Source organism: Crocuta crocuta, unplaced genomic scaffold, assembly GCF_008692635.1.
Source record: "Crocuta crocuta isolate KB4526 unplaced genomic scaffold, BGI_CrCroc_1.0 scaffold445, whole genome shotgun sequence".
NCBI classification, from domain to species: domain Eukaryota; kingdom Metazoa; phylum Chordata; class Mammalia; order Carnivora; family Hyaenidae; genus Crocuta; species Crocuta crocuta.
Window position 1 is genome coordinate 1,269,607 of NW_027530847.1, and position 26,546 is coordinate 1,296,152.

Genomic DNA, 26,546 nt, shown 5'->3' on the forward strand with positions numbered 1-26,546 from the left:
AACATCCTACTAGGGACGCCTGGGTAGTACAGTTGGTTAAGCGTCCGACTTCAGCTCAGGTCATGATCTNAACATCCTACTGAAGAATGAATGAGTCAATCACACAATTAAAGAAGAAATTAAAAGATACATGGAAGGAAATGAAAATGAAAACATGACAGTCCAAGCCCTTTGGGATGCAGCAAAGGCAGTCCTAATACAATGCAATCCAGGTCTATCTCAAGAACCAAGAAAAATCCCAAAGACAAAATCTAACAGCACAACTAAAGGAATTAGCAGAACAGCAAAGAAACCCCAAAGCCAGGTGAAGAAGAGAAAGAATAAAGTTTAGAGCAGAAAGAATATAAAATCCAAAAAAAAAAAAAACCCAAAAAGAAAAAAACCGTACAACAGATCAATGAACCTAAGACCTAGTTTTTTGAAAAAATAAACAAAATTGATAAACCTCTAGCCAGACTTCTCAAAGAGAGAGAGGGCCCAAATAAATAAAATCACAAAGGAAAGAGGACAGACCACAACCAACATCACAGAAATACAATTATCAGAGAATACTATGAAAAATTATATGCCAACAAACTAGACAACTTGGAGGAAATGGACAAATTCCTAGACATGAACACACTAACAAAACTCAAATGGGAAGAAATAGAAAATTTGAACAGATCCATGACCAGTGAAGAAATTGAATCAGTTATCAAAAATCTCCCAAAAATAAGAGTTCTAGGCCAGATGGATTCCCAGGAGAATCGTGCCAGACATTTAAAGCAGAGTTAATACCCAGACTTCTCTAGCTGTTCCAAAAAATAGAAACAGAAGATTCCAGACTCATTCTATGAAGCCAGCATTAACTTGATTCCCAAACCAGACAGAGACCCCACTAAAAAGGAGAATTACAGGGTAATATCCCTGATGAACATGGATGCAAAAACTCTCAACAGGATACTAGCAAATCAAATTCAACAGTATATCAAAAGAATTATTTACCACAATCAAGTGGGATTCATTCCTGGACTGCAGGGCTGGTTCAATATTCGCAAATCAATCAACGTAATACATCACATTAACAGAAGAAAGGATAAGAACCATTTGATCCTGTCAGCAGATGCAGAAAAAGCATTTGACAAAATACAGCATCCTTTCTTAATAAAAACCCTCAAGAAAGTCTGGATAGAAAGAACATAACATCATTAAAACCATATATGAAAAGCCCGCAGCTAATATCATTCTTAATGGGGAAAAACTGAGAGCTTTCCCCATGAGATCAGAAACATGGCAGAGATATCCACTCTCACCACTGTTGTTGAACATAGTGTTAGAAGTCCCAGCCTCAACAATCAGACAACAAAATTAAATAAAAGGCATCCAAACTGGCAAAGAAGTCAAACTCTCACTTTTCACAGATGTCATGATACTCTATCTACATGGAAAACTCGAAAGACCCCACCAAAAAGCTGCTAAAACTGATACACGAATTCAGCAAAGTCACAGGGTACAAAATTAATGTACAGAAATCAGCTGCATTTCTATACACCAATAATGAAGCAACAGAAAGAGAAATCAAGAAATTGATCCCATTTACAATTATGCCAAGAACCATAAAATACCCAGGATTAAACCTAACCAAAGATGTAAAAGATCTGTATGCTGAAAACTATAGAAAATTTATGAAGGAAATTGAAAAACATTCCATGCTCATGGACTGGAAGAAGAAATATTGTTAAAATGTCAATACCACCCAAAGCAATCTACACATTCAATGCAACCTCAAAAAAAATTGCACTGGCATTCTTCTCAGAGCTAGAACAAACAATCCTAAATTGTGTATGGAACCACAAAAGACCATGAATAGCCAAAGTTACATTGAAAAAGAAAATCGAAGCAGAAGGCATCACATCCCAAACTTCAGCCTCTACTACAAGGCTGTAATCATTAAGACAGTATGGTATTGGGACAAGAAAAGACACATGGAATAAAGAACCCAGAATTGGACCCACAAATGTACGGCCAACTAATCTTTAACAGAGCAGGAAAGACTATCCAATGGAAAAAATACAGGCTCATTATCAAATGCTGCTGGGAGAACTGGATAGCAACATGCAGAAGAATGAAACTGGACCACTTTCTTACACCATATACAAAAATAAACTCAAAATGGATGAAAGACCTACACTTGAGACAGGAAACCATCAAAACCCTAGTGGGGAAAACAGGCAACAACCTCTCTGACCTTAGCCACAGCAATTTCCCTCCTCAGGCAAGGGAAATAAAAGCAAAAATGAACTACTGGGGCCTCATCAAGATAAAAAGTTTCTGCACTGCAAAGGAAACAATCAACAAAACTAAAGGGCAACTGACAGACTGGGAGAAAGTATTTGCAAATGACATACTGGGTAAAGGGTTAGTATCCAAAATCTATAACAGACTTACCAAACTCACAGCCAAAAAACAATCCAGTGAAGAAATGGGCAGAAGACATCAATAGACACTTTTCCAAAGACGACATCCAGATGGTCAAGAGACACATGAAAAGATGCTCAATATCACTCATCATCAGGGAAATATAAGTCAAAACCACAATGAGATGCCACTTTACACCAGAGTGGCTAAAATTAACAACTCAGGAAACAACAGATGTTGGCAAGGATGTGGAGGAAACAGGAACCCTCTTGCTCTGTTGGTGGGAATGCAAACTGGTACAGCCACTCTGGAAAACAGTGTGGAAGTTCCTCAAAAAATTAAAAATAAAACTACCCTATGACCCAGTAATAGTGTTACTAAGAATTTATCCAAAAGATACAGGAGTGCTGATTCAAAGGGGCATATGTACCCCAATGTTTATAGCAGCACTTTCGACAATAGCCAAATTATGAAAAGAGCCCAAATGTCAAATAAAGATAAAGATGTAGTTTATATATACAATGGAATATTAGTTGGCAATGAGAAAGAATGAAATTCTGCCATTTTGCAACAAGATGGATGGAACTGGAGGGTATTAGGCTAAGTGAAATAAGTCAGTCAAAGACATAAATGTTTTCACTTGTATATGGAACTTGAGAAACTTAACAGAGGACCATGGGGGAAGGGAAGGGGAAAAAACAGTTTCAAGGAAAGAGGGAGGCAAACCATAAGAGACTCTTGAATACAGAGAACAAACTGAGGGTGATGGGTGGGTGCAGGAGGGGGGAGTTGGGTGATGGGCACTGAGGAAAGCATTTGTTAGGATAAGCACGGGGTGTCATATGTAAGTGATGAATCATAGGAATCTACCCCTAAAACCAGGAACACGTTTTTGTTGTTGTTGTTGTTGTTGTTGTTTTTTAAAATTTTTAAAAAATTTTTTATTTATTTCTGAGAGAGAGAGAGACAGTATGAGCAGGAGAGGGTCAGAGAGAGGAGATACAGAATCTGAAACAGGCTCCAGGCTCTGAGCTAGCTGTCAGTAGAGCCCGACGCGGGGCTTAGGAACCCAAACAGTGAGATCATGACCTGAGCTGAAGTCAGATGCTTAACCAACTGAGCTACCCAGGCGCCCCAAGAACACATTGTATATACGCTGTATGTTAGCTAACTTCATAATTATAAAAAAAAGAAAATGTTACTAATACTTTTTTATTCTATGTAAATACTGAAAAAGAAAGGTGACACTGACTTTCCTTTGATACTCTTTTATTCAGCTTTATTTATTTATTTAGAGAGAAAGAGTATAAGCAAGGGAGGGGCAGAGAGAAAGGGGGAGAGAGAGAGAAAGAGAGAATCCCAAGCACAGAGCCCAATGCAGGGCTCAAACTCATGAACTGTGAAATCATGACCTGAACCAAAATCAAGAATCATTCACTTAACCGACAGAGCCACCGAAGTGCCCCTCTTTTGATACTCTTATAAAGAACTCAGTGAGGGGCACCTGGGTAGCTGCACTGGTTGAGTCTTGATTTTACCTCAGGTCATGATCCCAGGGTAGTAGAATGGAGCTCCTCAAAAGGCTTTACACTGTGCATGGACCCTGCTTAAGATTCTCTCTCCCTCTGCCCCTTTCCTGCTCACTCTCTAAAATAAAAAAAGTAAATTAAGTTAAATTTAGAAAAAAAATTCAATGAAATTACAACTTACATCCAAGTCCTCTAAACAATCCATTTATCAACAAACAGCACTATGAGGGTTTTTTAACTTTTTGTTTTTGTAAGTTGCTATAACTTACAAAAGGTGCCATTTATCTGGAAAAAAATTTTTCTATTTGCCCTCACTTAAACAGGTAAGGATAATCAATTAGCCAATATATACTGTAAATGAATAATTAACAGGAATGTAGGTCTTTCTCTGTATGTATGATAGAAGGAGGTAAGAAAATAGGGACACCTGCCTGGCTCAGTTGGTAGAGATTGTGACTCTTGATCTAAGGGTCATGAGTGCAAGCCCCATGATGGTTATGGAGCCTACTTAATAATAAATAAATAAGTAAATAAATATGAAAGAGGTAAGAAAACAGTAAGAGGTAAAGAAGCCATCAGCAGGTTCGGTGCACTACCTATCAAGATACCACTGGCATTTTTGACTAAAGTAGGAAAAACACTCCTAAAATTTATATGGAACCACAAAAGACCCTGAATATCCAAAGAAATCCTGAGAAAGAAGAACAATGCAGGAGGCATCATACTTACTGATTTTTTTTTATTTTTTTATTTAAAAAAAATTTTTTTTTAATGTTTTATTTATTTCTAGGAGAGAGAGAGAGAGACAGCATGAGCAGGGGAGGGTCAGAGAGAGAGGGAGTCACAGACTCTGAAACAGGCTCCAGGCTCTGAGCCGGCAGTCAGCACAGAGCCCGACGCGGGGCTCGAACCCACGAACCGCGAGATCGTGACCTAAGCGAAAGTCGGACGCTCAACCGACTAAGCCACCCAGGTGCCCCGATACTTACTGATTTTAAGCTATCCTAAAAGTTATAGTAATCAAAACAGTATGGTACTGACATAAAAACTGGCAGATCAATGGGACAGAAGTGAGAGCCCAGAAATAAACCCAAATATATAAGGTCAACTAGTCTTTGACAAAGGAATCAAGAACATTCAAGGGACAAAAACAGCTTTTCAATAAATGGTGCTGGAATAACTAGATTGATTGAAAGAAAAAAAAAAAAGACAAGAGGTGGCTGGGTGGTTCAGTCGGTTAAGCATCCAGCTCTTGATTTTGGGCCAGATCATGATCTCATGGTTTGGAAGATTGGAAGACAGAGCCCCATGCTGGGCTCTGTGCTGACAGCACAGAGACTGCCTGGGGTTCTCTCTCTCTCTCTCTCTCTCTCTCTCTCTCTCTGCCCCTTCCCCACTCCTATCAGTCTTTCATACTAACTTTCCAAAACAAAAGTAAAATTGACCGCTCTTTGTTAAAAGCCCTGATTTCTTTCTATCTCTCCCAGCAATGATATTTTTGTAGCCCTCATACACACCTGAAGATGACCCACTCCCGTTAAGGCTCCAATTCTGCAGCAGTGGCTCTCAGGGGTTTTAGCGAAGCCTTGTTCATTTCTCTGATTGAAGTCTTCTGCTCTTATTCTCTCCTAAAAGCATCCTTTCTACTTCCCTATATATTTTTTAAAATAATTTCCTTTCCTATTTTACATTTAAATATTAACAATGCTTCAAGCACTACTTTCTTTCACAGCAGCTCTGGTCAAATGTGATCTTGCTTTCCTGACCAAAGCTGTTATCTCTTCTTACCAATACCATATACCATCGCATTTATTTTTTACACCTCAATTTTTATGTCCATCTTGTTTCTATCTAGAAAGATGTTGAGGCAGCTTACAAAAAAAGAAAAATAATAACAACCAATACTATAACTGATCCATTAACACAGAGTAAAAAATACAATGTCATTAAAGGGAAATGTGCAAATAACTTAGTTCTGAGGTTTCTAGCATCAAAAGCATATTAAGTAAACAATGAATTATGAAAGGCATTTATTTGATTCTATTCAACTTGGCACTTTAGTCTTTATACTCATATGCTTTCCATTTGTCTCATATCTAATAATATATTTGCCAAATATATAACTTTTATCCATTCTTCATGTTATTTGTTTTTATTAAATTGTTTTTGTCTTATATTTGTGCAGTCTCAGAATTTTTAGAACCAAGATTAAAAACTTTAACATGGCAAGAATTATGTCTTCCTGGGGTGCATTCAACCATGTATCAAATGTTTTCCTACTATAAGAATAATGATGATAGCAAACAAGATAAACAATTTATGCAAAGAAAAAAGTGTAAAGAAATATAAACCTAAACCTAAAGGAGTAACAGTGTCATCTCTCAGGACTGAGATGATAAATAGGACCCCTCGCTTCATTATTTTATTGAGGTTATTTTAACTTTTTTTTTCTTTTGGTTATTGTTTAAGTAGGCTCCATGCCCAGCGCAGAGCCCAGTGTGGGACTTGAACTTTCGACCCTAAGATCAGGACCTGAGCTGAGATCAAGAGTCAAGATGCTTAATTGACTGAACCACCCAAGCACCCCTATTTTACTGAGTTTTCAAAAATAAAAAACACATGTATTACTTATGTAACCTGAAAAAGTAAAGATTTTTTTAAAGATTACTCCAATCAAAGGTTTAATGTTAAGCGGCCCAGAAAAACTCATAAGAAGCTGGCTCAATTTAAATCAGCCACTCAGGCTAGCTTCAGAATGAGGAGCAGAGGAAAATAATCAGCATCTTGCTTAACAAAGAAATACCACTATCTTTCATTGAGAATCAGACACTGCTAAGGAAAGAGACTACAGTGAAGGAATTCCCAAAAATAAATCTAGGATGCTGTCACATCATGAAAGTGATTTTTTATATAATTCAATCACTTCTAGGTTCTGAAGAAGATAATAATAAGGACATGGTTTGTGGCCTAATAGTCATAATCTAAATGTGGATATAAGATAGGTGTAATAAAAGCTAAAATACCATACAGAGGATGATAATTGTTCTAGAAGAAATAAATGTCACTGAAAGGATAGAGACTGAGGCTTCATTGTGTGATATAGACACAGGTATATCTGAAGAAAATCCAGTGACTCACCAAATAGTTCATGTATAAATATCTACAAAGAGAACATATGGAGCCAGACTGTGAAAGCTCTCAGCCCCAGCTAAAGAAATTCCAAACTATAGCCAAACAGAAGCACTAAAGGTTTTTGAACAAGAATATAACATAAGTGGCGTATTAGAACATTAGGAATATTAATTTCAAAGTGATATACTTGGTTCATATGGTTAGAGAAAGAAACAGAGATATTAGTTAATAACAGCAACCAAAGGATTTAAATAGACATTTCTCCAAAAAAGATACACAAATGGCCACTTGGCACATGAAAAGATGTTCAACATCATTAACCACCAGAGAAATGCAAATCAAACCCACAATGACATACCACTTCACACCCACTAGGATGTCTATAATCAAAAAGACAAATAACAAGCACTGGCAATTGGAACGCTCTCTCTTTCTCCCCCTCCTCCCCCTCTCAAAAATAAACATTTAAAAAAGGAAAAATAATGGGGCGCCTGGGTGGCTCTGTTGGTTAAGCGTCCAACTTTGGCTCAGGTCATAATCTCACAGTCTGTGGGTCCGTATCTCCCTCTCTCTCTCTCTCTCTCACCCTCCCCTGCTCACACTGTGTCTCTCTCTCTCAGAAATAAATAAAACATTAAAAAAAAAGGAAAACTAAAAAATAAAATGAAATGAAAAACAATTTGGAATTCTTCACAAAGTAAAACATATATATGACCAGTGACTCCACTCCTATATACTCGAGAACTGAAAACACACATCTTTACAAAAAACTTGTACACATAGCATTTTTCATAATAGCCAAAAGTAGAAACAACTCAAACATACATCAACTGATAAATGGATAAAGAAAATGTGGCATATTCATGCCTGCAATATTATTTGGCAATAAAAAGAAATAAAATACTAATGCATGCTACAATATGGATGAACCCTGAAAACATGCCAAGTGGAAAAAGTTAGAAACAAAAAGCCTTATATATTTTAGGATCCCATTTATATGAGATACCCAGAATAGGCAAACCTACGGACAGGAAGTAGCTTAGTGGTTGCCCAGGGCTGATGGTGGTTAGAGGACATGGAGAGTCCTCTACTAATGGGTGGAAGTTTTCTAAAACTGACAAGTGTTGGCAGCTGTACAACACTGTGAATATAATAACAATCACTGACCTCTTAATGGGTAAACTGTGTGTATATGAATGATATCTCAAGACTGTTAATACAAAACAAAAAACAATAGCAACTGCCCAGACACCAATGTTTAATGGGAGAGGGGGGGAAAAAAACAACCCTGCAAAATGCCCAAGAATATCCTGAAATAAAAATAATAATTTTTACATATCTAACCATCTGTTCATTCACTCATTAAGCAAATATTAATTAAAAAATTACCTAATATATAACAGCCACTTAAGATTTTCTTCTCTTAACATTATTTTTGGGGGCGCTTGGGTAGCTCAATTATTAAGCATCTGACTTGAGCTCAGGTCATGTTCTCACAGTTTGGGAGTTCAAGCCTCACATCAGGTAAGCTTGAGCCCACTTGAGGTGAGCATGAGCCCTGTATTGGATGAGCTCAAGCCCGCTTTGGGTGAGTCCCGCTTCTCCCACTCTCCCTCCCTCCCTCCTTCTCTTTCCCTCTCTCTGTCCCTTGTGGGATTCTCATTTTCTCTCCCCTTCACTCACTTGCGACCTCTCTCTCAAAAAAAAAAAAAAAAAGGATTTTTTTTTTTATCTTAGGGAGGAAAAAAAGTATACAGTAGATCTTTTTAAGACTTACCAGTGATCTGAAGTTGTGATTTCATGGTCAGGCTACCCATTGAACCAAGCTGTGATCCACTGCCAGACATACCACCAACAGGACAGCAAACCTGAATATGGCAAAGGAGACACTGTAAACATCAAACACTCCCATTAAAAAAAATATGTATAGTGCTAACCAGGCCATTTCCATGTCTTAATGAAGACTACACAATAACAGTGGCTTTCACATTGCTAAATTAAAATTTCAATTCTAATATTCATCCTGCCTAACCTGTCAGCAAAATGACATGGCTAATCATTCCACCTTCCATGGTTTACTTTCTTTCCTTGGGCTCCCAAGGAACATTCTGTAGGTTTAAGTCCTACCTCAATGATTGTTCTTAGGCTCCTTTGACAATCTCTTCTGTTTTCTCCCCTCTTAATGTTAGGAATATCCTAGGGTTCAGCTCCCTCTTATCTCTCTATCATATTTCTTCCAAGAGATCATTCAGTGTTGTGGCTTTAAATGTCATCTATATACGAATGAATCCCAACTTTATATTTCTATCCCAGGCTTCAATCCTAAACTCTAACCAACTTTACTTGTGGGTATGTGAAAAAAACCTCAAAGTTAACAAATCAAACTGAACTCCTGATCTTCCCTGTAAATTATCTCAGTTGATAACAACTCCATCCTTTCAAATGCTCAGGCTACAAACCTTGAAGTCATCTTGCCTTTCATTTTTTATTTCCCTTCCTATCTGCCAGCAAGTTCTGTTGTTTCAATTCACAAAATATATCCAGAATCCAACCATTTCTCACCACCTCTAACATCAATCTGTTCACAGCCACTTTTTTTTCCCCCTGGATTATGCCTCCCTCCTAAATTACCACAATTATTAACAGGTCTCCTTGTTTCTAGCTGTGTCTAGCTTCAATGCCTATTCTGAACACAATCAGGATGACTTTTAAAGTGTTCAAAACCCTGCAAAGACTTCTCATTTTACTCAGAGTAAAAACCCAGATCCATACCATGACCTTAAAAGACCATATAGGATTCATGCTACCCCTTCTCCCAACTTCCTGATCTTACTTCCTCCTACTCTCCTAACCTACTCAAGTACCTACCTCCCTGTTATACCTCAAATATGCCAGCACATTCTAGCACTAGGACTTTTATTTGTTCTCTTAACAGTATTACAGTCTGCTCCAATTCTCTGGTCATCTCTCTTTTCTTCTACAGAATATATCACCTTCTAACATATTAAGTAATTCACTTGGTAATTATGTTTATTGGTTCTGACCATCTAGACTAGAATATAAACTCCATGTGAGCAGGGATCTTTGTTTTGTTCACTGATGAAAGCCAGAAGCCAAAAATAGTGCCTGACACATAGTAAACACTTAAATATCTGTTTGATGAAATGAATTAAAAAATGGCTTTTGAGGGATGCCTGGGTGGCTCAGTCAGGTGAGTGCCCAACTCTTAATTTCAGCTCAGGTCATGATCTCAGTTTCTGAGCCCTGCATCGGGCTCTGTGCTGACAGCAGAGAGCCTGCTTGGGATCCTCTCTCTCCCTCTCTCGCTCTCTGTCACCCTCCTGCTCACACTCTTCTCCCTCAAAATAAATTTAACAACAACAACAAAAAGATTAAGTCTCACATATTTCCTTTAGTCTCCAATCATAGAAAAGGTAACCCCATGTGGAAACAGCATGATGAATATAACAAAGATGTTGTAACAAAATCAGAACATTTGGGCTCAATTCCTGTCTATGACACTTATATGATACTACTTGAGTTATGTAATCTCTCTAGGTCCCAGTTTTCGATCAGAAAAATGAGTATAACACCACATCTACCTCACAGGGTTGTTGCAAAGATGAATGATTAAGTATGTTTAAAAAATGCTCTGTAAATGTTATTTATCATTAATAGTGTTTAAATATCTTTACAGTAAAAATCTATTCTTAGGCTTTTGGGGACTGGGAAATATTAAAAATATTTCAACTGCATCATGGTAAAGATTAAAGTGAAATGAAATTTACTTAGCACTTATTTACCAATGTAAGAAGTATAATAGCAGTTAAGACAAATAAAATATCTTGATACTATATACCTACTGTCAAATTTTCACACAAAATTTAGACTTCCATTAAAAAGTTTAAATATCAGGGGCACCTGGGTGGAGCCTGCTTGGGATTCTCTCTCTGTCTCCTTCTGTCCCCCTCCCCTGCTCGCTAATTTTTTTTACTTTAATATCAAACAATTCTGATATCTTCTCAAATCTGCCAAAATGAAATGGAACAAGAATTCCTACTAAGACCAACTCTATAAAATCTAACGTTTTACTCCCTGACTTATTAAAATGCTCAAAGCTAAAATTTTGGCCTTCACAATAGAAACTAGTTCATTCTCTAGGGCCGTGTGTGTGTGTGTGTGTGTGTGTGTGTGTGTGTGTGTCTGTGTGTGTATTGTTCCCCCTTTACCTTCTTTATTTAAATTGCACCATTTCAGATGTTTTATAACCTACAATTTACTAAAAGGAATCTTTTATTTTAAACAGGGAAGGCATACACCATAAATAATGTCATTAGTAGTCACCCAGAATATAAAGAAATGAATTTTAACACAAAAGCCTTAACACTGTTTTGTACAGGATATTCTGGTCCAAAGTGCTTGTTATACAAAGGGCCTTCCAAAGACATCATTACCACATTCTGTATAGTTATTACCTTCTCCTCAATACCGAAAAGACTGAATGCAACAGTACTATGACATCAAGACAAGTAAATCAAGAGATAGCAAGTGAAATCTAAAATCCCGTGCTGATCTTATTATGATATAGTACTATTCTAGCTGCTGATTTATATCAACAATTTATTGCTAGAACAATAACCTTTTTGTAGTATAGTATAGATTTATCCTAAATTAGCATTAATTACAAAGTTACAAAGTAAATAAATTTAAAATCTCTACAAAAATAAAATATATTTTAAAATTCAAATTAACTTCATACAGAAAAGCGTAATGAAAGTATAGACACACATTTTTAGGAATAGTGATTCTCTCCAAATAATAATCACTGTAGTAGAATGAGTTGCTCTGCAAAAATATGCTGGTAATTTTAATAATGCATGTACTTATACATATTACTTTTATATACCTTTATTTTAAATTTTTAAGAAAAATAAATTACCATATGTATAATAGTAAAAAAAGAAAAACAAAACCACCTAAATATCAATTGGCAACCAGTTAAATAAGTAATATTCATAGCACAGAACAGAATACAATGCAGACATTAAAATAAGTAACTTATTAATAAGTGAAATGATTCCAAGATCATTATAAAATATATACAATATGATGTCATTTTTGCAAACAAAAGTAAACTATATATTCCTATAGATACATATAAATAAATGCAGAAAAAATATACATCTGACACTGTCGCAGTGGTTAACTTTGTGGAGGAGAGGAATATATATAGTAAAGAAGGTGCTCATGGGAACTTTTGGTTTTAAATGTACTATCTGAGGTTTTTAAAAGAAAACATTTATCACTGATGATTTGTACAATTTAAAAAACAGGCAATTGGGGCACCTGGGTGGGTCGGCTAGTTGAGCATCTGACTCTTGGTTTTGGCTCAGGTCATGACTCACAGTTCATGGGTATGAGCCCCATGTTGGGGCTCTGCTATGACAGTGTGGAGCCTGCTTGGGATTCTCTCTTTCTCTTTCTCTCTCAATCTCTCTCTCCCTCCCCTGCTCATGTGCAATCTCTAAATAAATAAATAAACAAACAGACAGACAAAATAAAATAAAAAACAGGCAAGAGAGACTAGATATAATAGATAACCTATACTTCAAGCCCCATGTTTTCCCAAGCTCCAGATATTTCATCCTGACCATTAGTTATAACTGCCTACCTACACAGTCAAAATGACTAAATTAAAACTCTCTATACCTGTACACACTCGTCCTGGCCCCAACAGCACCACCATCCACCCAGTTGCTCACGCCAAACATATGGGCATGATCTTTCCCTCAACAAATTCTAATGATTCTACCTACAAAACACACCCTACTATATAGCTACATTTCTCTTTCACTTCTTAACCATCCTAGTCTAAGCTACAAACATCCATCCCTTTCCTGTCAACAAATTACTAGAAGTCATTAAACTGGTCTCCCTGGTTCTGTATTTGCTCCTGGCTCCTCCCTCCCACTATCCTCCACACAGCAACTGGAGTCCTCTTTGAAAAATAAAAGTTAGATCATGCTCTACAAATACTCAAGAACCTCCTATCTCAGTTAAAATAGAATACAAACTCCTTACCTTGGCTTATAGATGCCTAACTACTACCCATGTGGACTCTCTGACTTTACCTCCTATCATTCTCCTCTTCACCCACTGCAAATCTAGCTTTCTTTCTATTTCTCAAACACACTAGCTCACCCTAGCTTTACAGCCTTTGTACTAACTGTTCCCTCTGCTAAGAAGGCTTTTTTCTCTATCTTTAAATAGCTAACATCTTCTTGTATCCAGGCCTCAAGTTAAATATCACCTCCTCAGAGAGATCTGTCCAGACTTATTCAATCTGAAGTTAACCATCCTATTACTTTCTATGACATATCTGAAAATTTTCTGATTTGTTTATTGACTCTGAAGTCCATAAAAGTAGGCACTTTACCTTGTTAATAAGTGCATGGAATATATTGGAAGTTTTAGGTTTTCTTAAGTCTACAATTTCACCTGTCAAAATAACTAGCATCAAAAAGATGAGTGGGGCACCTAGGTGGCTCAGTTAGTTGAGAGTCCAGATTCTTGATATCAGCTCAGGTCTTGAGCTCACAGTTCCTGGGATCAGGCCCCATGTCAGGCTCTGTCTGCACTAACAGCATGGAGCCTACTTGGGATTCTCTTTCTCCCTCTCACTTTGCCCCTTTCCTATGTACATGTGCTTTCCTTCTCTCTCGAAATAAGTATTTTTTAAAAACCCAAGAAATAATAAGTATTGGCAAGGATGTGGAGAAAAAGGAACCCTTGTGCATTGTTAATGAGAATATAAATTGGTGCATCCACGGTGGAAGGTAGTATGGAGGTTCCTCAAAAAACTAAGAAACAGAATTATACCATATGATCGAGTAATTCCACCATTGAGTATTTCCCCAAGAAAACTGAAAATATTAATTCAAAAATATACATGCACCCTTCTGTTTATTGTAGCATTTACAACAGATAAAATATGGAAACAATCTAAATGCCCATCAGTAGATGAAAGGATAAAGATGTGTGTGATATATAAAGATATATATACACACACACACAATGGAGTATTAGCCATTAAAAAAAAAAGAGTAAGATCTTGCCATTTATAACAGCATGGATGGTCCTACAGAGTATTATGCTAAGTGAAATAAGTCAGACAGAGAAAGACAAATACCATATGGTTTCACTTATATGTATTCTACAACACAAAACAAATGAACAACAAAAGCAAAACAGACCAAAAAATACAGAGAACAAACTGGCAGTTGCCAAAAGGGAAGGGGTAAAGAGATAGGCAAAACTGGTGAAGCGAAGTGGGAGATACAGACTTCCAGTTATGGAATGAGTATGTCATGGGGATGAAAGGTACAGAACAGGGAACACAGTCAATGGTAATTTAATAGTGATGTATGGTGACAAATGGCAACTACACTTGTGGTGTGCATAATATAACATGGAGAGTTGTCAAATCACTATGTTGTTTACCTGAAACCAATGTAACATGGTGTGTCAACTACGTTTCAATTTAAAAAATAAATTAAAGTCTAGGGGTGGCCGGCTTCCTCAGTTGGTGAAGCATGCAATTCTTGATTTCATGATTGTGAGTTTGAGCCCATGCTGAGTGCAGGGATTACTTAAAAATAAAATATTTTTTAAAAAATTAATAAACATAAAATTCAGGGGGCCTAGCTGGCTCAGTTGGTAGAACATGCAGTCAAAAGAGACATCTTAGGATTGTAAGCTCGAGCCCCACAATTTATTTTCAGGTCCACTCTTTGTGCTGCATTTTGACAAATGCATAACACCATGGGTCCACCAGTTTCACGCAGAAGCTCATCACACATGCTTTACCTATCCATCGTGTCTCTCTTCACTGAGAACCCCTGATGACCACTGATCTTTTTAGTCTGTACTTTCGCCTCCTCCAGAATGTCAGGTAGGTGGAATCATATAATTTGAGGACTTTTCAGATTGACTTCTTTCATTTAGCAATACTAGTAAAGGTTCTTTCATACTTCTCATGGCTTGACAGCTCTTTACTTTTCTTAAAGCTTATTTACTGAGAAAGAGCACATGTGGGCTCACAAGCTGGGAGGGGCAGGGAGAGAGGGAGAGGGAGGGAGACAGAGAGAGAGAGAGAGAGAGAGAGAGGGAGACAGAGAGAGAGAGAGAGAGAGAGAGAGGGAGACAGAGAGAGAGAGAGAGACAGAGAGAGAGAGAATCCCAAGCAGGCTCCACACTGCCAGCACAGAGCCTGATGCAGGGCTGGAACTCGTGAACATGAAATCACGATCTGAGCAGAAATCAAGAGTTGGACACTTAACCAACTGAGGCACCCAGCTGCCCTTTTTTTTTTTTTTAACTGCTGAATAATATGTTATGGTGTGTTTGTACCACAGTTTATCCATTCTCCTATTAAAGAATATTTTGCTTGCTTCCAGTTTGGGACAATTATGAAAAAAGCTGCTATAAATATTCATGTATAAGTTATCTGTGGCCTCAGGTTTTCAATTCAATTGAGTAAAAAGGTATACAATGGCTGGATAATGGTATGCCTATGTTTTAACCCAGTAAGAAACTGCCAAATGGTCTTCGAAAGTTGTATACCATTTTGCATTCCTACTAGGGCTGAAGGAGAATTCCTTTTGTTCCATACCTTCACCAGCATTTGGTATTATTAACTTTTCAGAATTTTGCCAATCTAATAGATGTACAGTGATATGTCACTGATGGTTTAATTTGCAATTTCCATATGACATGATGTTGAGCATCTTTTCATGTTTATCCAACATCTGTGTACACTATATGGTAAGGTATTTCTTCAGATCTTTTACTCACTTTTTATTTGTTTTCACATTATTACATTTTAAGAGTTCTTTTTATATGTTAGAATCAAGTCCTTTACCAGATATGTGTTTCACAAATTTTTCTTGCAAACTATGGCTTCTCTTTTCACTCTTGACAGTGTAGAGGGTCCAAAATGTGGGTGTATGTGGGGGATGGGAGTGGTTTCCTCATGATGTGGGAGCAAAAGGCAAGCTGAGAGCAAAGCACAAGCTAACCCTTCCCACCAAGGGATATGTGACATTCCTCAGGCTCAGGGCTGCCCAAGAACAAAGGAAAGGGGAAAACAAATGGTTAACTAACAGAGATCACAGTTATGCAGGACATGTGTCTCCATCATTTTGCCACTGTCTTAATGATTTATAAGAAAAACACAATCTCCAGAAACCTACAGACTCAATTTTCTGGAGCACTAACATCACCCTGCCTGCCACTAGATAGAAGATCTTACATAATCAGTCACTCCTCACAACCCCACTGCAGGTCTTTCTGCCCATGGGTACTGTCCCCATGCTATAATAAAACACCCTTTTGTACCAAAGATATTTTAAGAAACCTCTCTTGGTCATGGACTCCAACCCCAACACTCAAACTGCATCATTCCACCAACAAGCAATTCTCTGACTCCAGCTAGGTCTCCTACAACTTATTTCAGAGGTAATGTCAGATCTCACAGGTTAAGTTATCAGTCCTACAAACTCCCCACCCACTTCAGATGGTACACGCAAGTCCAAGTTGTCCCTTGTGCTTCTAACTAACACACTGGAAGTTCCAATGATTATCTACTTGGGTTTGATTCATTTGCTAGAGTGGCTCACAGAACTCAAAATTATGATCTCCTAGGTTACTAGTTTATTATAAAAGGATATCACTCAGTAGCAGCCAGATGAAAGAGGTGCATAGCACAAGGTATGGGGGAAAGGTGAAGCTTCTAGGTCCTCAGCCAGTGTACCATTCTCCCCGAATCTTCCTGCATTCAGCAACCTGGAAGCTCTCTGAAACTCATCCTTTTACATTTTTTAATGGCAGCTGTTAAACAGGTGTGGCTGATTAAATAACTAGTCATTAGCAACCGAACTCCATTTCCAGCCCCCCTCCCCTCTCCAGAGGTTGGGGGGATTTGGGGGGTAAGACTGAAAGTTCCAACCTCCAATCACATGATTGGCTCCACTAGCAACCAGGTTCCATTCTTCAAATGTTTTTCTTTTAATGTTTATTTATTTTTGAGAGAGACAGTGAGCTGGGGAGAGGTAGAGAGAGAGAGAGGGAGACACAGAATCCGAAGCAGGCTTCAAAGAGGCACCTGGGTGGCTCAGTCAGTTAACCAAAGCAGGCTCCAGGCTCTGAGCTGTCAGCACAGAGCCTGACTGGGGGTGACATCATCACCTGAGCCGAAGTCAGATGCTTAACCAACTAAGCTACCCAGTCGACCCAGCAACCAGTCTCCATTCTTAAGACAATGTCTACAAGTCACCTCAATAACATAACAAAAGACACCTTTATCATTCTCATCACTTAGGAAATTCCAAGGGTTTTAGGAGCACTATGCCAGGAATAGGATTGAAAACTAGATTGTACGGGGCGCCTGGGTGGCTCAGTCAGTTAAGCGTCCAACTTCAGCTCAGGTCATGATCTCATGGTTTGGGAGTTTGGGCCCCACATTGGGCTCTGTTCTGACAGCTTAAAGCCTGGGGCCTGTTTTGGATTCTGTGTCTTCCTCTCTCTCTGCCCCTGCTCCACTCACGCTCTGTCTCTCTCTCAAAAATAAATAAAAACATTAAAAAGTAAATAGTGCCTTTTGTAAACCAAGGGACTTAATTTTAATAAAGTCCAATTTCTAATTTTGTCTTTCAGGGATTGTGCTTTTGGTGTTATATCTATCTATGTCAAATCTTTTGGTGTCACTCATTGCCAGGGCACCTGGATGGCTCAGCTGGTAAGTGGCAGTGTGTGACTCTTGATCGGAGTTGTGCATTTGAGCCCCACGTAAGATATAGAAATTGCCTTAAAAAATAAAATGTTTTCAATACATAAATAATAACCACTGCTGATGTAGAAAATGTTGGGGTTCAGAGCCAACAGACAAGAAAAAACTCCTGAAACGTCTTCAGTGCAAAATGGTAGGGTTTTCTAAAGCATGGGAAAAGGACCCATGGGCAGAAAGAGCTGCACTGCGATTGTGACTTGCAAGTTGGGAGAGGGCTAGGCATAGCCTAAGTCTCTAAGGAATTTTGGAAGCAAAGTTTCCAGGACCTCAAGGGGGCTAGCTATTGTTTAGGTAAAGGTCATTTCTACTGATGTGTATCAGTGGGCCATAAGCTTGGAGTATGATTACCAACACATATCTTGGAGGGGGGGGCAAGGAGAAAATGGAGTTTCAGAAGAGATTTTTATATGTTAAAGTGGACTTACAGGTTCCTAGGGGGTCAGGCTAAGACTGCCTTTTGTACTTAGCGAAGTGTCAACATTGAGGCAGCTGAGCTCACAGAGGAAGGTCACTGCCTGTTTCAAGGACTTGTCAATGGGCTCTAAGTAGTAGGGAAATTTAATTTTTTTTCTTTTGCCTTTGTTTCCCATATCAATTGACATCTCTTCAACAAATGGTGCTGGAACAACTGCACAAACATATGTAAAAAAAATTAAGTTAGACCCCTACGAAAGAACTGTGGTTGTAGGTTTTAATTGTCTGGAAGTTACATGAAAGACTGGCTCAGAATTTCTCTTGCCTTTGTTTTCCCTGCCTAGGAGCTTCCAGGGGCTGAGATACTTTCCCAGTGTCTGTCAGAAGCATTTAAAATCAAATATATTAACCACTGTCACTTGAAGCAGGGATAATAAATAGATGGGACACACAAAAGATTTATTGAAAAGACTGGGAAGAGGAGACTGGAGAAGGAAACATTTGGAGGAATGAGAGCTTTGAAAAACTCCTGGGTATTATGTTAAGTCTAGAAGTTCATGCATATGCCCAGGGGTGGATGCATGCTCAGAAAGGACAGGAAAAGATCCTGGTTCTTAACTCTGGTTGACCTTCAGTCTCCACGCAAGCAGGAAATGAAGTCTAAGACAGTGGCCATACATGACAAAGAATACAGACTATACAAAATTTGTTTGGAAATATCACTAAATAAGCAAAAAACCACCACAATGAGCAGAATAAGAAACCACAAAGTGGAAGAAGAATCTGATTTGCAGAGTTGCCACATTTTAACAATTCAAAATGTTCAGTTTTTCATACCAGCAAACCAAATTCAACAGCACATTAAAAGGCTTAATACAGGGGTGCCTGGGTGGCTCAGTTGGTTAAGTGTCTGACTTTGACTTAGGTCATGATCTCACCGCTCATGGGTTTGAGCCCCATGTGGGGCTCTGTGCTGACAGCTCAGAGCCTGGAGCCTGCTTCGGATTCTGTGTCTCCCTCTCTCTCTCTTCCCCTCCTCTCCTTCTCAAAAATGAATAAACGTTTAAAAAAAAAAGGGGGGGCTTAATACACTATGACCAAGTGGAGCTTATCCCTGGGTTGCAAAGATGGATCAACATATGAAAATCAATGTATTATACATTAAAAGAATTAAGACTAAGATCACATTACCATCACCATTGATGTAAAAAAAGAATTTGAAAAAAAATCCAATAGTCTTTCATGATAAAAACTGTCAAACTAGGAATAGAAAAAAATTACCTCAACAAAATAAAGAGTATATATGAAAAGCCCACAACTGATATCACAGTCAATGGTGAAAAATTGAAAGCTTTTCCTCTAATACTAGCAATAAGACAGAATGTCATCTCTCACCACTTCTATTCAACACAATATATAAGTCCTAGCCAGAGCAATCAAGCCAGAAAAAAAGAAATAAATAAAACAATCCCACTCACAATAGCGTCAAAAAGAATAAACTACTTAGGAATAAACTTAGCCAAGGAAATGAAAACTACACAACATTGCTGAAAGAAATTAAAGAAGACACAAATAAATGGAAAGGTATCCATATTCATGGGTTGGAAGATTTACAGATTCAGTGCAATCCCTATCAAAATTCTAATGGCATTTTTTAAAAGGAAAAAAACCCTAAAATTAAAATAGAACCAGGTATAACACCAAAAGCAACAGCGAAATAAAATGGATATAAATCAAAAGCTAAAACTCTGGTGCGTCAAAAACACCATCAAGAAGTGAGAAGCCAATCCACAAAATGCAAGAAAATTTCTGTAAATCATATATATCTGATAAAAGTATCCAGAATATATAAAGAACTCTTACAACACAAAAAGACAATGATTGAAAAATTGGCAAAAATACTATGCTAAGTCTAAGAAGCCAGTCATAAAGAACCAGATATTGTATGATTCCATGTACACGAAATGTCAGAGTAAACTGATCTATAGAGACAGTAAATCAATTATTGGTTGCCTAGGGCTGAGCAGATGTGGGATTTGGGGTGAGAACTAACATAGCGATTCTTTTTTGGGGTAATTATGTTTTAAAACTGAATGCTGTGATCATTGCACAACACTGAATATACTAAAAGCCACTGAATTGTACATTTTAAATGGGTATACTGTATGGTATGTGAACCACATGTCAACAAACCTCTTTAAAAAAAATTTAGAGGACTTTTTATTTTTCTAAGCTAAAATATTTTACCACCAATGGATCAACACTGGGGGAAATTCTAAAGGATGTACTTCAGAGTGCCTGGATGGCTCAGTTGGTTAAGCGTCCAACTTTGGCTCAGGTCATGATCTCACGGTTCGTGGGTTCGAGTCCCGCATCGGGCTCTGTCTGTGCTGACAGCTAGCTCAGAGCCTGGAGCCTGCCTCAGATTCTGTATCTCCTTCTCTCTCTGACCTTCCCTGCTCACACTGTCCCTCTCTCTCTCTCTCTCTCTCTCTCAGAAATAAATAAAACATTAAAAAATTTTTTTTTAAATAAAGGATATACTTCAGGAATAAAGACAATGATTGTGAAAGAAAGTTCTGCAACTCAAGATATGAAAGTGACTAAGAAAGTCGTAAATATTAGATAAGTACGAAATACATGAAAGAATGTCTAACTTGGGCATTTAATAATATAAAGCTAGGGGCACCTGGGTAGCCCAGTCGGCTAAACGTCCAACTCTCGATTTTTGGCTCAGGTCATGATCTCAGTTTGTGAGATGAAGCCCTGCATCTGTCAGTACGGAGCTTGGGATTCTCTCTCCCTTTCTCTCTCTGCCCCTCCCCTTACTTGTGCATGTAAGTGCACACACAGGCACATGCTCACTCCCCTCAAATTAAATAAACATTTAAAAATATATGTGTATGGGGAGCTGGGTGGCTCAGTCAGTTAAGCTTCCGACTTTGGCTCAGGTCATGATCTCATGGTTCGTGGGTTCAAGCCCTGCATGGGCTCTGTGCTGAAAGTTTGGAGCCTAGAGCCAGCTCGAGTTCTGACTCCCTCTCTCTGCCTCTCCCCCATGGACAGTCTCTCTCTGTCTGCCTTTCTCTAACAATTAAACATTGAAAAATAAAAAATAAATAATAATACATGTATAAAGCTAAAATACTAAATAATAGTATTAAAATCAGGAATGGAGATAACGAGCCAAGTTCTAAGATCTTTGTATTGCTAAGCAAGGCAAAGATACTGATTAACTTTAGTGAGGTTAATATGCAAGTTAAAATTTCAAAAGGAAGCAGTAAAAAATTAAAAAGAGTACACAAATTCCAAACCAGTATGGAGAAAAAAGATTTGAGAGGAAAAAGCATTAAGAATCTAAAAGACTGTAGAAAGTAAACAAAAAGAAAAATGAAGTATGTGGAGAAAGGTCTTTTACAAAAAGATAGATTACACATGCACATCTGAATCTCCTTTCAAATTCCCTCTAAACTCTAGCAAAGAAATTTTAAAAATTAAAAAAGTAACTATAGTAAAAGTCAGGGAAAACAGAAGTGGAGATAACAGCAAGCAACTAACTACAGTCAACTACAAAACAGAGCAATGCTAAGTGACAGCACACTCAAGAAAGTGGGTTCCTATGTTGGTAATAGGGAAAAGCCAAGAACTAAGATGGTTTACACTATAGTAGTTTCAAGACACACCAGATAATTCTGGAAGTAGGGGGTAAAGATAAGACACATAAGCAGGATTTTCTGAAAGCTGCCTGTGATTCCTAAATCACCTACTTCACACAAGAAGGCTCAGGAGTTTTTTCCTAGAGATGGTAAAATAAAGCATCTCTAGAATGGGAGATGCCAGCCACAGTTAAAGGATGGACAATATAAAAAACAGGAGAATTAAAGGAACACATGCAAACTGAATGACAAGAATCCCATCCTCTTTTCCACTTGGTTCCCAGCCCACTGTAGCCAAGACTTAACCAAAACAGGCAGTGGATAGGATGAGTCTTTTTATGAAGTTCTCCAACTTCTTAAAAGGTTATCCACCAGAAAATCCTATAGTGAAGTTCTCTGTTAACAAGCTTCTCCTCCATACGTGCACACTCAGAACTCCTAGCCTGATTTTTAGTCTCCAATCTTTAAACATGGTAAAATACCAGCAGGCAATGTGAAAAGTTTCTATCATGAAGTAATGCCAAAGAAAAACAAAGAACACTTTTTAAAATGTATTAACATCTTCAGAGAGATGAAAAGATACTACATTCATGAAACAAAAATAGGATGCCATAAAAAATTTTCAGAGAAAAAAGAATTTGCATGAAAACTGTCCCCAGTAGGAAGAGCCTATACTATGGAGACAGGCTACACCAGTTTAATCAGCTCAAGTAGTCTGAAACTGCAAGCTCTGTACATAATAAATTGTCAGAACATTAGAATAGGGATCAAATGACACCTACTGCTGCCAGACTGACAAAATAATTTGGTTGCCAGAGTATGATGTAGTCTTAAATAATCTTGCAGCTTTAAACAATTTTTTGGTCCTTATTGGACTGGCTAACAAAACTCAACTGTACAGATGAGTTTTCCATTCTTTATTTTCATAAATCTCTTTACATTTAAATCCCCTTTACCTAAGAAGCCTTGAAATTTGGGAGAGGTTAACTAATATAATTTCCAAATACATTAAGGAAGTAACGTAGATTCTGAATGACAAATGTGGTAAATGTTATCTAATTAATAATGACTCACGTGTAATATTAAGTAAATTTTATTACATTCACTTTAGTTATTAGATAACAGAACGTCTTCAATATGATGCTGTGAAATAAGGAGTTTTTCTGTAAAGGGTCAGTTTTGGGGCGCCTGGGTGGCTTAGTCAGTTAAGCGTCTGACTTCTGCCCAGGTCATGATCTCATGGTTCGTGGGTTCAAGCCCGGTGTCGAGTTCTCTGCTGATAGCTAGCTCAGAGCCTGAAGCCTGCTTTGGATTCTGTGTCTCCTTCTCTCTCTGACCCTCCTCTGCTCATGCTGTTTCTCTCTCTCTCTCTCTCAGACATAAATTTTAAAAAAATTTAAAAAAATTTTTTAAAAAGGGTCAGATTTTTTGTAAAGGGCCAAGGAGTAAATATTTTAAACCTTGTGAACCAATGATCTCTGTCACTATTCAACTGCCTTGTAGTGGGATAGCAGCCATAGACAACACATAAAATAAATGAATGAGACTGTGTTCAAGAAAAACTATTTACACAAACAGGCAGAAAGCCAGATTCCTTCCATGGGCCATGATTTGCTAACCCCCTTGCTCTCAAGTATCAAAGTGAAAAAACAAGGTACAATTTAGGAGTACCATATATACATCACCATTAGGGCTAAAAACTGGGAAATGTGAAGAGGCAAAATTCCTTGAGACATTAGAATAAAACAGATAGGAGTGAAAATCTTGTAATTTAAAAAAATTTTTTTTACATTTTCCTCTTTATCCCCATCACTACTCCCTTCATTTGGCTCTCCTTACACTACCACACTAATTTCAACATTTCTCCTTGTATAACCCCAATCTGTCCATACGCACAATGTTGTCAAAAGGATTTTTAAAATGAATTCCCTACACCTCCGATGATCCTCACTTGCCTATTCTCTTAACTCACCTTTCACTCTCTCATACAAACTTCAAGCATATAGAATTACTCATCCTACCTCAACATGCCATCTGTTTAATACTTCCGTGGTTTACTTATCTTGTTCCTTTTGTTCAAAATTTGCTCTTCTCCTTCTTTAACTTCCCATTCATCTAGTCCTCTCTTATCCTCAACATTCTGCTCAAGCATTTCATCTGGTAGCTCTCCCTGGACTCCAAAGCAGAATTAATGAATTTCTTCTTCTCATCAACCCTCCTGCATGTATTCCAGGAGTTATTACAACATGGTAATTAAATATGCAGGCTTTGGAATCACACAGATTTAGATCCACAAACTAACATTGTTACTGTGCAAACATGAACAAATTACTTAACCTCTGAGCCATGCCTTCTTCATCCACAAAACAGGGATCATTTTATCATAGTTCTGTTTTGAAGAGTGAGATAATACCATAAAGTGCTATAAGACAGTCTTAAACCTAACAAGTGTTTAATTGCTGTCCCTTAATATCTGTTGGCAAATCCCCCTTCAAATTGTTTTGAAATCAGGGGCCATTCATCTTTATACGCTAAAGCCAGATACAATGCCTGAAGCATATTAATAGTGAGCCTCCAAATATCTCTTGAATCATCAATAAATATGAAAAGGTTACTCAAGGTGTACTTTTCTCTGACACCTCAGAAGAACTTGAAATTAAGATATCTTTCTTACTAAACATTAGGTTTTGTTTTTTTTTTTTTTGTTTGTTTTTTTATTTCTAGGAGAGAGAGAGAGAGAGAGAGCAAGCGGGAGCAGGGGAGGGTCAGAGAGAGAGGGAGTCACAGACTGAAACAGGCTCCAGGCTCTGAGCTGGCAGTCAGCACAAAGCCCGACGCGGGGCTCGAACCCACAAACCGCGAGATCATGACGTAAGGGAAAGTCGGACGCTTAACCGACTAAGCCACCCAGGCGCCCCACTAAACATTAGGTTTTAAAAATATCTATTAAACTCTAAAGGGCTCACCACTGTCCAACATTTTTTCAAATAAATGGGAACACTCGTAACCTGTACAAAAGAGTCTCTATTTGTAAATAAGTAAGGTTACAAAGGGTGTTTTTGTTCTTCGGTTAATAATAACAATGTAAAAGCAACCAATGAACACACACTGCAGAAAGTTTCCCATCATAATAGTAAACACCACAGATTTACAAAGGCTTCTGCCCTCCTAGAATTTAAAATGTGAGGGAGAGCCAAATACAAATAATTAGAATTATAGAAAACTGGCACTGTGCACTCTATTTGTGCAAATAACATAAGTAAGGAAATACAGGCTGTAGTAATAAATTATGACTTTGTAGGGAGGGAGATTTCAGACAAGACACCACAGAAGAGAAGCACTTATGGGTGAAAAGGAAAACAGGAAGAGAACAGGAGATGTGCTTAAATTTGGCCAACAAACAAAGCACAAAGGGGAAAATGATACAATACAAAAAGAATGGACTACAATAATCAATGAACCAGGCTGTTGTTATAAATATTAGAAACAAAACTTACAATTCACAAGCAATGTGAATGTCTTCCTGGAAAACCCAAAAGAGTCTATATAATACAACTAATAGCCTAGAAAACTGACCACTATCATAGACAAAGTGAAAAGCAGAAAACCTTTAAGTAAAAAAAGTAAAAAATGTTTCTAAAAGCCAACTATTTTAGGGTAACTATACAAATGTGTGAACATAAAACATACTCATAACAAGNCCAAAGCAGAATTAATGAATTTCTTCTTCTCATCAACCCTCCTGCATGTATTCCAGGAGTTATTACAACATGGTAATTAAATATGCAGGCTTTGGAATCACACAGATTTAGATCCACAAACTAACATTGTTACTGTGCAAACATGAACAAATTACTTAACCTCTGAGCCATGCCTTCTTCATCCACAAAACAGGGATCATTTTATCATAGTTCTGTTTTGAAGAGTGAGATAATACCATAAAGTGCTATAAGACAGTCTTAAACCTAACAAGTGTTTAATTGCTGTCCCTTAATATCTGTTGGCAAATCCCCCTTCAAATTGTTTTGAAATCAGGGGCCATTCATCTTTATACGCTAAAGCCAGATACAATGCCTGAAGCATATTAATAGTGAGCCTCCAAATATCTCTTGAATCATCAATAAATATGAAAAGGTTACTCAAGGTGTACTTTTCTCTGACACCTCAGAAGAACTTGAAATTAAGATATCTTTCTTACTAAACATTAGGTTTTGTTTTTTTTTTGTTTGTTTGTTTTTTTATTTCTAGGAGAGAGAGAGAGAGAGAGAGCAAGCGGGAGCAGGGGAGGGTCAGAGAGAGAGGGAGTCACAGACTGAAACAGGCTCCAGGCTCTGAGCTGGCAGTCAGCACAAAGCCCGACGCGGGGCTCGAACCCACAAACCGCGAGATCATGACGTAAGGGAAAGTCGGACGCTTAACCGACTAAGCCACCCAGGCGCCCCACTAAACATTAGGTTTTAAAAATATCTATTAAACTCTAAAGGGCTCACCACTGTCCAACATTTTTTCAAATAAATGGGAACACTCGTAACCTGTACAAAAGAGTCTCTATTTGTAAATAAGTAAGGTTAC

General features: G+C 37.8%; 1 protein-coding gene across 3 annotated transcripts in view; it reads right to left on the reverse strand.

Moving 5' to 3' along the window:
* ITCH (itchy E3 ubiquitin protein ligase) overlaps positions 1–26,546 on the reverse strand; it is a 142,703-nt gene that overhangs the window by 87,798 nt on the left and 28,359 nt on the right. For all 3 annotated transcript variants that reach the window (XM_077769304.1, XM_077769305.1, XM_077769306.1), the window contains one exon: positions 8,836–8,926. In XM_077769304.1, coding sequence (XP_077625430.1) covers positions 8,836–8,905 — 70 coding nt within the window. In that variant the 5' untranslated portion in view covers positions 8,906–8,926. The remainder of the gene's footprint in view (positions 1–8,835; positions 8,927–26,546) is intronic.